This window comes from Narcine bancroftii, chromosome 3, assembly GCF_036971445.1.
Source record: "Narcine bancroftii isolate sNarBan1 chromosome 3, sNarBan1.hap1, whole genome shotgun sequence".
NCBI lineage: Eukaryota > Metazoa > Chordata > Chondrichthyes > Torpediniformes > Narcinidae > Narcine > Narcine bancroftii.
This window is the reverse complement of record NC_091471.1, coordinates 217095079-217107369: the sequence shown is the minus strand read 5'-3', so window position 1 is coordinate 217107369 and position 12291 is coordinate 217095079. Positions and strand designations below refer to the sequence as shown.

The 12291-nt window shown below is 38.3% G+C and overlaps 1 protein-coding gene across 5 annotated transcripts in view; it reads right to left on the bottom strand.

The window, feature by feature from the left end:
* mettl14 (methyltransferase 14, N6-adenosine-methyltransferase non-catalytic subunit) overlaps positions 1–12291 on the bottom strand; it is a 64054-nt gene that overhangs the window by 40224 nt on the left and 11539 nt on the right. For 2 of the 5 annotated variants that reach the window (XM_069926593.1, XM_069926597.1), the window contains exons 3-4: positions 2661–2675; positions 2050–2137 (exon numbers count right to left, since the gene is read on the bottom strand). The exons of 1 other annotated variant lie outside the window; for it this stretch is intronic. In XM_069926593.1, coding sequence (XP_069782694.1) covers positions 2050–2137; positions 2661–2675 — 103 coding nt within the window. The remainder of the gene's footprint in view (positions 1–2049; positions 2138–2660; positions 2676–12291) is intronic. 2 more of the 5 variants (XM_069926594.1, XM_069926596.1) reach the window with 1 other exon arrangement.

The following is a 12291-nucleotide window of genomic DNA, read 5'->3' as shown; positions in this document are numbered from 1 at the left end:
GCAAGATTCCCCAAAATGATACAGAGATAATGGACTGAATTATGGTGAGAGATAAAAATTTTGGAGCAGATCCAGCAGTCTATCTGGTCAGAAAGTACATTCTCATTCAACCATAGGATTTCCCTATACATCACTTGTCACTTCACCACTTCCCTTTCTACCACCCGGAGACATAATAACCTTTCTGGATGAAGCATCAATTTCACTTGCAGCTTTACCCACCCCCAAAATCAAGTTACTGCATTCAATGCTGACATTATGGTATTTATCTACATTGGAGAAATGAAATGTAGACTGGATAACAACATTATGAAGCACATGGATCAGTCTGCAGAGATGGCTCTGAGTTTCCTGCTTCCCACCCCTTACTTCTGGGTTTAACATCGCTCACTCAAACTTTAGATAACTTACTTTCTCTATCTCTATCTGAACTGGTCAACTTTGCTGCAAGTCATCCACCCATGATATTGGCTCCAACACAAAGTGCTGGAGAAACTCAGCAGGTCACAAGACAACCATAGGAAGTAAAGAGTAATCAAGCTCTTCGTCAGAAAAATCAGGATAAAAATTGATAGATGCCTAAATAAAATGGTGAGGAGAGAGAAATGGGGTGGTGGGGGTAAGAGAATACAAGCAAACAGGCAAGAGATGGATACAGGTGGGAGGGTTAAAGTGAAAGAAGCTGAGAAGTCAAAGGGAGATGGTAGAAGGCCAAGGCTAGCTCTGTGATATATGGAAGAGAAGGAATGGGGAGCTGGGGGGAAAGGAGACAGAGGATAGAGACCAAGGAAGGGTTAATGAAAATAGGAAGTCAATATTAATGCTATCTGGTTGAAGATTGCCAAGACAGAACACAAGGTGTTGTTCCTCCAATTTGTGGGTGACCTTGATTTGGCACCACAAGGCCATGGCCAGACATGTACATGTGGCAGTGGTGTGTGGAATTAAAATGGTTGAATGTTTGACCATATTGAAACAGATAGAATGAAGGTGCTCCATGAAACAATCTCCAAGTTTGTGTCCAGTCTCCCCAGTGCAGAGGAAGCCACATTGGGAGTAATGGATGCAGCAAATGACCCCTTCAGATTCATAAGGCAACTGTTGCTTCGCTTGGAAGATCTGTTTATGGGTTATATAGCGCTGAGCATAGATACCATTGTGGCTTTCTTGTAGTCACAGGGTAGGAACAATAAGTGATCCCTACAGAAGGCAGAAAGGGGTGGAGATGGATAGATGTGTCTGTTGGTTGTGTCTAGGTGTAGCTGGCATTAATGACAGTAAGATGTATTGCATGTTGTAGGTGAAAGGTGAAGACAAGAGGAACCCTATCCCTCTTTTGTTTAGAAGGGAGTAAAAGCAGAACTCAGAGTTAGACAAAATTCCAACTCACCTGTTACTCCGGTACTTTCCTCCCTTCCCCTACAATCGCCTAACACCTCCTCCACCCCCACCATCCAGAGTCCCCAAGACATTCCACATCCACCTCCTCCAACCTCATCTACTGAATTCAGTGCTCCTGATGTAGCTTCCTCTACATTACGTTCCAGTACATTACATTGAGAGCAAACACAGACATAGGGACTGTTTCAGAACATCACTGCTCTGTACACAATGGTCATCCTGAACTCTTGGCTTCATGCCATTTCATTTCCTCTTCCATACCAACTCCACATACATACTAGAGGAACAACAGCTTGTATTCCGCCTCAAGTCATCTTCAGCCCAATGATTATGTTTATAATCTGCAGACTCCTGTGACCACATTCCAATAAATTTGCTTCCAAGCATAGTGTTCAAATTTAGACCAAACCCTTTGAACAACTTCACATTTTCCCTCCTACAGCACATGCGGCCACATTGATTTTATTATTTCATACATTTAACACAACTGTCAAAAAACTAGACTTCTTAGTTCCAGCTTGATATTAATTTACCAGATGCTTTACGATTTTAAAAAAAAATTGTTTTATTTTAAAGCAAATGGAGAGCACATCTCTTCATCTTAGACCAGGGGATGAATAAACCAGAAGCATTGCATGACATAATTACTTTGTATTCTTCAAATTCTTCTTCACTGGCTTCCCCTTCTTCTAGAAGCCTACGCTTGGTAATTGTGGCAGATGTGTCATAAGTTGCCCTGGAAACATCAAAAAATATTGATTTTTTAAAAAATGACCACAGATGTAAGAATAGTTCTCTTACATGCACATGCAAGATATACTGAAGAAATAATATGCAAATGTCTCAAAATTATTCTGGCTTTCTCCAAATTTTGCATCTAAATTATCCTTACCCTCCCATTCAATGATTTAATTTACATAAATATGTATCAAACATGATTAAATTCTCTCAATGATGCTGGCAGAACGAAATAATTTTGCTATCATAAATTATGAAGTTTACACTACTGGTGACAAATGAAGCTTTAATATGGAATCCAAACCAAATGAAAGAAGGAGTTAGAGGATGGGGTGGACTTTCACAATGCTTCATTTTAATCATAATTGAAAAGGTCATAGAAAATTGTCCAACTAAAAGCTCGCTTTCAAATGGGTCGTGGAATTTTAGCACATGATCCCATTGTAGGAGGAATGTACCAATATTAAAGCTGCATTCTCCATAAAATCTTTGGAGAAAAGTTTTCATGTAAAAGTACTCACCAGAACAGTCTGCTCCTTTAAAAAAAGGGAAACAAAAATGCATCATCATCTAAAATTGTTGTGCTTTGATTAAACTGGACTTTACTCAGTAAAACTTTTAATCTAGAAGATTTATCGATGTCTGCATCCAAATTGCCCCATTTATTTCAGTTTTGCATATTTTTGATGCATAATAACTGTAACATAGGGCAAGAGGAAACAAATCATCCCCCCAAATCTTAATGAACTGATTAAGCATTTTACGTATACAAAAAGCTGATGGTGACAGAACTGGACTGAATTGTACCAGAGAATCAGATATTAGTAAAATGTTTCAACTCTTCACTTTCACCTGAGAAATTCAGTTGTGTTTCATGCTTATACCTAATAAGCCATATCAAATGTGAAGGGACTTTTTTTTTTAAAAAAAAAGCAGAGGAGTGTAATATTATCCCTCTTGAACTATGTATCAGGCAAATATTTTGGCAGTTTATTTCTAACATGAAAATGAAGTGTTTCTATTGTTTTGTATGATTCATTACTCTAACAGATGCTTTCGTCTAAAATCATAAACCAGTACAAACTCTAATCTGACATTTCCATCAAATGTAATGGACAATCCTAATGGCCCTCTAAAAAATTCAGTTAAATTATGCCAATTAAAAATTGTTTGGACCAAAATAAACAAATTACACATTGGATTTGCATTAGCAACTCCACGCATTCAAGCAGTTTATTGCCAGTGGGTAAAAGGACGATATCCAATCCTCCTTGGCAGTCAAAAAGCTTTGGAACCTCAACTACATATACAATCCAATGATCATTGGGGGATCAGAAGTAGAAAAGATGAGCAATAAAATTTAAGTTCTTGGGAGTCACCATCTCAGAAGATCTTTCCTGGACCCCACACACCAAAGAAAGCACATCAGCACCTCTACTTCCACAGGAATTTGTGGAGGTTTGGTATGACCGGCTGCATCACGGTCAAGTGTGGGGGCAACCAAAAGGTGGTTGACACAGCCCAGGCCATAACAGGAAAAACTCTCCCCACTATTGAAAACATCTACAGGCTACGCTGCTGTAGGAGAGCAGCAGCAATCATCAAGGATCCACACCATCTAGCACACACTCGGTCCTCCCTGCTGCCATCAGGAAAGCGGTATGGGTGCCACAAGACTCGGACCACCTGGTTCAGGAACACTGCTACCCCTCCACCATCAGACACCTCCACCACAAACTCAGACTCATTTAAGGACTCTTATTTGTGCACTTAATTGATTTTCTTTTTTATTCTTTCTCTATGGCACAGTTTGTTTACATTTGTTTTCTGTTTACAGTTCTTTGTTTACATGTCTATGCTGCGTACAGGTCTTTTTGCACTACCAATTAGTGGTTATCATGCTGTGTCTGTAGGAAAAAGAATCTCAGGATTGTATGGATTTCATGTATGTATCTGACAATAAATCTGAAATCTGTCCTTTGTTAAGTCAGGGAACTAAAATGAGCGCAGCAATCCAGGAGATGCGCAGGATACTGAAGATGCTGGGGGTTTTTTTTTTAATTTATTTGCTCCTGTGCTTCACAGTTTTAAATGCACAATCAAGCAATTCACATGTGATTGAAGTGCACATTCCAGATTTTATTAAAGGTGAGTTATATACATTTTCATTTGTCCATGTAGAAATTACAGCATCTTTTACACACGGTTCCCCCATTTCAGGGGGAAATGTTTGGGATATTTGGCTTCACAGACAAGTTTAATTGCTTCATTGGTGCAGGTGTAAGAGAGCTGGGCTTGCTTCTAAGCTATCGATCACCTTTGGAGTCTGCCGTTGCCAGTTTTCAACATGAGCCAGAGGTGCGCCATTATGAGGCTAAAAAACAAGACTAACAGTAAGAAATATCACCTGAACCTTAGGATGACCAAAATCAACTGTTTGGAACATCATTAAGAAGTAAGAGTGTACTGGTGAGCTCAGCAATCGCAAAGGAGGCCAAGGAAGATCTCCACTGCTGATGACTGAAGAATTCTCATCATAATGAAGAAAAATCCCCAAATGCCTGTCGGACAGATCAGAAACATTCTTCAGGAGGCACATGAGGATATGTCAATGACGACTGCCCGCAGATTACTTCATGAAAAGAAATAGAGGCTACACTGTAAGATGCAAACTGCCATTTAGCCACAGAAACAGGATGGCCACATTACAGTTTGCCAAAAAGTATCTAAAAGAGCCTGCAGAATTCTGGAAAAGTGTCTTGTGGGCAGATAAAACCAAGATTAACCTGTATCAGAGTGATGGCAAGAGCAAAATGTGGAGAAGGAACTGCCCATGATAAAAAGCATACTACCTCATCTGTGAAACATAGTGGAGGGGGAGTTATGGCCTGGGCATGTATGGCTGCCAGAGATACTGGCACACTTTCATTGATGATTTAACTGCTGATGGCCGTAAAACATCTTATCTTCTCAAGTTCATTTCACAGCACTTCATCCTATAGCAAGACAATGATCCAAAACCTACTGCTAAAGCAACAAAAGAATGTTTCGAAAGCTAAATCCTGGAAAATTCTTGAATGGCCAAATCAGTTACCCAATCTAAATCCAATTGAGCATCCCTTCCATAAGCTGAAGAGAAAACTTAAAGGGACAAGCCCCCAAAACAAGCAGGAGCTGAAGATGGCTACAGTAGAGACTTGGCAGAGCTTCACCAGAGAAGATACTCAGGACCTCGTGATGTCTATGAACCATAGACTTCAAGTAGTTATTGCATGCAAGGGATATGCAACAAAGTACTAAATATGACTACTTTAATACACATACCATTGCTATGTCTAAAATATTATGGTGTCCTGAAATGAGGGGACTATGTATAAAAAGTGCTGTAATTTCCACATGCTCAAACCAAAATGTACACAAATACCCTTTTATAAAATCTGTGGAGCAAAGGGGAAAATGATGAACAAAAAAATGTGTCAATGTACATCTGCAACACCACACATCCCCTCCATCACTTATACAACTTCCATTTATCTTGGCTCAACAGTCTCATATTCACCATGGACTTCCAATCTCTATACACCTCCATTCCTATACTGAAGATCCATAAGCCCTTGGTTTCTTTCTCGATAAGACCCAACCAGAGCCCTCCACATGGCAGAATTTGTTCTTACCTTGAACAACCTCTCCTTTAGCTCATCCCACTTTCTCCAGACCATGGGCACGCATATAGGACTCAGCTGTGCTTGCCTATTTGATAGCAATGTGGTGTAATCCATGCTGTAAGCCGACACATGCAAGGCTCCTCAACTCTTCATCCACATCATCAACTTTATCCACTTTATTGCTTACTTTTACCCCAACATCAAATTCAATTGACCCATCTTTGGCAAGACTCGTCACCTTCTTGAACTGTTTTCATCTTCAAGACAAACTCTACAGACATGTTTGACAAACCTGCCAACTCCCACAGTTATCTTGACTACACCTCTTCACCCCCTGTCTCCTGCAAGGATTCCTTTCCTTTCTCTTAATTCCTCCACATTCATCACATATGTTGGGGATGGTTGGAATGAAAACAGCTGCGAACCCTCAGCAAGGACACAGCACTCCTGTGGGGGTTCAACTGCCCAGTTATCGCTGAACAGGCTTTGAATGGCCTGTTAAAGGAGCCAATGGTATTATTATTTAAAATAATGTGACCATGGGATCTGCGGCCAAGATGGTGAGATCATGATCGGCAGCACTCACGAGTGTTTGCAGACTCCAGGAAAGCAAAAGACTGGTGCAGGGCACCAGAAAACGGGGATATCAACCCCTATCTGAGACGGAGAAGCAGAGGACACGGGCCACGGCAGTGGGACAGCGGCCACGGCAGTGGGACAGCGGCCACGGCAGTGGGACAGCGGCCACGGCAGTGGGACAGCGGCCACGGCAGTGGGACAGCGGCCACGGCAGTGGGACAGCGGCCACGGCAGTGGGACAGCGGCCACGGCAGTGGGACAGCGGCCACGGCAGTGGGACAGCGGCCACGGCAGTGGGACAGCGGCCACGGCAGTGGGACAGCGGCCACGGCAGTGGGACAGCGGCCACGGCAGTGGGACAGCGGCCACGGCAGTGGGACAGCGGCCACGGCAGTGGGACAGCGGCCACGGCAGTGGGACAGCGGCCACGGCAGTGGGACAGCGGCCACGGCAGTGGGACAGCGGCCACGGCAGTGGGACAGCGGCCACGGCAGTGGGACAGCGGCCACGGCAGTGGGACAGCGGCCACGGCAGTGGGACAGTGAAGGTTCAGCAGCTGAAGGACCCACAGAGGATGTGGGCTGTTTGTGACTCTAGGTGTAGAATGCAGGCAAGCTGTGAGCTGCTGGAGACTGTGGTTAAGGGACACACACCAGGCTGTGGATTGCTGGAGACTAGCTCAAAACTGACTGAAGGGTACCAGGTATCAGAATTGAGACGTGAGAGAGTGCCTAATCGTATCATAGGATCAGATCTGGAGCTTGGAATGCCGATGTTTGGACTAGAATTTTTAAAAATATTTTATTTAAAAACTTTCCATACATGTAGTAATCAATTAATATAATACACATTCCAAAAAAACAAACTAGAAATTACATACATGATGGCATTTACCCCCCCCGCCCGAAATAACTAATATAAAAAATACAATATAGTTATACAAAATAAAAGAAATAAAAAAGAAACTTTTAGGATTGCACATTGGGATGTCATCTAACACATGTTTAGAAAATTCATTAATACATTTCAGAGAATTCTCTCAGGTCCAGAAGCATAGGAAGGACAATTTTACAATTTTAAAATTTAAACTTAATATTTGTGTATAAAGGTGTCAAATTTTCAGAAACATAGAATATTTATTTCTCAAACTGTATGTAATTTTTCCAAAGGAATACAACTTTGAATTTCTGCATTCCATCTTGACATACCCACACATACATTTGATTTCCAAGTAACTGCAATACATTTCCTTGTCACTACTAAGGCAACTTTAACAAATTCCAATTGATATACTGATAATTTTAATTAGAGTCTTGTTCCTTCAATATTTCATAATAGAAATCTAGATTTTACAGAAATACAACACATGTAACATTCCAAAAAATTCCCTAAATCTACCCAAAAAAGGTCTTACCTTAGGACAAGACCAAGTTGAATACAAAAAAAGTTCCTACATCTTTAAAACATTGGTCTGATAAATCTGATTTCGATCTATTCAATTTCTGTGGTGTAAGATATAACTGATGTAAAAAAATACTGAACTAATCTATACCTTATTTCTCAAACTGTACAATCCCTACATCGATCTGCCCATCTTTGTTCATCAATTATAATGTTCAAATCTAGTTCTCACCTCTCTCTGGATTTATTAACTCAATGCTTAGGAGTTCCCACTTGTAACAAAGAGCATGTCATAGAAGTACATTTCTCAATAATTCCTCTCTTAATAAGAAGTTCTACTTCACTAAACTCGTCAACAACATGGTTGGTCCTAATTTATCCCTCAAATATGCTCTTATATGAAAAATACAAAAAAGAGTGCTTTAGTTATTCCATATTTATTTCTCGATTGCTCAAATAACATTAAATGGCCCCTTTCATAACAATCTTCAACATTTATAATCCCTTTACGAAACCAAATATCCAAAAATTGATTATCTTTTGAAAAAGATAGGATAAATTTGAATCAAGGCATTTTGGGCAATATACATCCTCTTACACCAATTTCATCCATTATTTTATTTTAATCAAATGCCTCAACAATGGTGTGCCTCTGGGTGGTCATCCTCGGTATGGGCTTGCTTAACATTCTATCTCAAAGAATGGAACATTAAGGAGTCCAATGATTCATTGCGTTATATCCGAATTTGCATTAAATCGGGGTTCACCTTTATCTCTTTGACATTGAGTATAATCGCCTTCCATTAATGGCATAATTTTACTTTTATCCCATTTTATAACCTGAAACTGTTCCATATTCTTCCAATTTAACATATAATCTTCGTAAAGATGTCTTGGCCTCAGTCAAGTATATTAAAACATCATCTGCAAATAAACTAATTTTATAGTCTTCTTGATCTACCATAAATTCCTCAATTTCCAAATCACTCTGAATTACTTCAGCAAGTGGTTCTATAGCTAAAATAAACAAAGCTGGAGATAAAGGACATCCTTGTCTACTTGACCTCGCCAACTGAAACGGTGCAGATATTTGTCCATTAGTCATTAATTTAGCATTAGGATTATTATTCAATGCCCTAATCCAGTTTACAAAAGCCAATCCAATTTTTTCCAACACCTTCAACAAAAAAAATCTCATTCCAGTCAATCAAATGCTTTTTCTGCATCTAGAGCCACAGCAATACTCAAATCTCCTTTTTTTTTGTGCTAGATAAATTATACTATGTAATCTAGCTACATTTTCAGACCTGTCTGATTCATATTTAATTTAGACAGCAGTTTAATCATTCTATTTGCCAAGATTTTTACAACAATTTTATAATCCACATTTAATAATGCAACAGGTCCGTAAGATGAAGTCTTTAAAGGGTCTCTATCTATTTTAGGAATCGCTGTAATTATTGCCATTGAAAATGATTCTGGGAGAGGATGGATTTCTGAAGCTTGATTTAGTACTTCTATAAAATTAGGAATTAATAAATCTTTAAATTCTTTATAAAATTCAGCCAGGAATCCATCCTCTCCCAGAACCTATTACTCTGTTATAAGCTCATCGTTTCCCTCACCTCTATCTGAATAAAAGGAGCATTCTGTCCAAACTTAATCTAGGCAAAATTATCTGTGATAAATATCTATTTTATTTTTGTATCTTAAAGATTCCGAGCTATATAATTTTCAATAAAAATTCTTAAATTATTCATTTACTTATTCAGCCTTATATGTAACATTAGTATCCTTTTTAATTGCATTAATTGTTTGAGATCTGTTCTGCTTTTAATTGCCAAGCAAATACTTTATGTGATCTCTCACCCAATTCATATCTTTGTTTTGTTTATAATGGGTTTCTGTTCTGTAAGTTTGTAATTTTTAAAATTAATTAATTGCCTGCACTTATCTTGAGAACCCTGTTTTTGAAGGTCCTTTTCCACATCTGTTATTTCTTTCTAATTGATCAATTTCTCTCATATACTCCTTTTTTAATCTTAGAAGTAAAGCTTATAATCTGACCTCTTAAATATGCTTTCAAAGCATCCCATATAATAAACTTATCATTTACTGAATTCAATTTTTTTTAAATCAAAAATTGTCCAAATTTGCATTGTAAAAAATACACAAAAATCTTTTCTTTTCAATAATGAAGAATTCAATCTCCATCTATAAAATTGTTTTCTCCTTATCAAGCTTTTCCATCATTATTAATAAAGGTGAATGATCAGATAAAATCTTTGCTTTATATAATCAGCTTGCATTTGTGCTAAGATTAAGATTAAAATTAAATAATTTCAAGAATAGGAATCATATCTACTTGAATTAAAAAATCTTTCTAGAATTAATCTTCCTCTATGTGTCTATTAAATTCAAATTTCTCTTCAACAACAATGTAGCTTTTGCTGCTTGTTTTTGTTGCTACTCAAGTAGACCTCGCTAACAATGGATCTAAACAAATATTGAAATCCTCTCCTACCAAAATATTATCACGTACCTCTGCTAAATTACAAAATGTTTCTTGAAAAAATTTCCCATCATCACTATTTGGAGCATACAAATTGTACGAAGTCCACAATTAAGAGTACATTTGACAATGCACCATTGCATATCTCCCTATTGAGTCTGTCACAACATTTTGAATTTTAGTTGGAAGATTCTTTTTTTTAAAAAAAAAATCAAAATTGTCTCACTTCTTGCCTTAGAATTAAACGAGGAAGATACTACATATCCAACCCAATCCCTTTATAATTTCAAGTGTTTTTTTTAAGTCAAGAGTTTCTGGAAAAGCTATATCAACTCCCATTTTCTTAATGCTCTCTCCCTCTTTACAGATCCATTTAACTCATTAACATTAAAATTTACAAACTTCATTATCTTACTCATCTTGATAAAATGTAATCAATCCCCTCTGTTACCTCCCTCAAGTCTCCTCCTATTTCCATTGTTTAATATTCTGTGTGTCAGTACACATCTCCTCCAGCAATCCAAATGAAAGAAAAAGACAAATAAACATTAGAACATTTATAATTCCACACTTATAACTATATTTATAATTGAAGAAAACGCTCCCTATAAGTGTTGTTTAAATATACAACACTGCCTCCCTCCATTTTACGGGTAGTGACTGAGGTCACAAAAACACACAATCCTGCAGCAATTAGTACCTACCACTCTTCCTAACCCCCCCGGTACACGTAATACAAAATCTTTAATTGATTCGAGACAACTTCCCAACTTTTAGAAAGGAAGAAAGAGAAAAAAGCCCTTTTCCAATAATAATTGAACGGGGTAATAAAAAGAAATAATTCATCCCATTAGAGATACAGCATCTTTTTGGGACTACACTCTAGGGAGAGCCTAAACAAATCCTTCTGCGTTGAGCAAAATTGGAAAAGAATCTATTTTGGTCTCCAGGTACAAATTTATAACCTTTATCGAAAAGAACTTTCTTAGCCGGGTTGAATTATTTTCTTCTCTTCAATAGATCTTCACTCAAGTCGGGATAGAATAAAATTCGATTTCCATCCCATTTAAGCGGGTCTTGCCATTCCCTTGGCTCTTTCACAGCAAGATTTAAAACCTTCTCTCTGACTTGATAACATTAAAAATTTAATTAATAGAGAAATGTGATCTCTGATTTGGAAGAGGTTTTGGTCTCAGAGCTCTTTCAATTTCAATTAGATTTTCAAAATTTTCCTCTCCCAAAACTTCAGGGATCCACTTTTGAAAGAAGCGAATTCTTTTCCTTCTGGAAGGCCTTCTATTTTAATTATTCATTTTGATGAAGTTTTCCAATACATCCACTTTCGTAAAAGCTTTTGATTCACTGTAATTAAGCCAGTAGGTGTATTTTCCACAGTCGATACCCTGTCTTCAACGTGTTGTATTTCCTCCTGTACTCTTGTAATTTCTCATCTATTTTCTCCAATTTTTTTCTTCACTTTATTCATAACCTCTAACACTCTATTAGTTTCTTCTTTCATTTCTGCCCTCAATCCTTCTTTCAGTTTTCCCTTTCATTACTTTAAACTGATGCATTATAATTGTGGTTAAATCTTCTACTTTAGCTTCTTTAATTATCCCCTCTTCCTGTTGCTCTTCTTCGGTTACAGATCCTCCTCTGGAAACCAACTTTTCATAATCTGGAACTGAGGTAGACGTCCCTGACTTCTCGATGCTTTGTGGCCCTACTCCCAGTAATGGTTCGTGCTTGCGCATGTGCAGTTCAGTTCCAAGTTCTTCTCCGACGCCATCTCTTCGTTGTTGCAGATGGGTGACACCAGCAGGGGGCCCTTCAAGAGGATCACTCAACCGGGGAGCAGCTTGAGCGCTAGCTCCCTGCTTCATCATCAAGGTAGTCCTCAGATCACTTCTCATCCCTTCTTATTAGGCTCCAGATACAGCTGTAGGTAGTTTTATTTTTTTTTCAGAGCCATTTTTAACATAAAATAGAAGTATT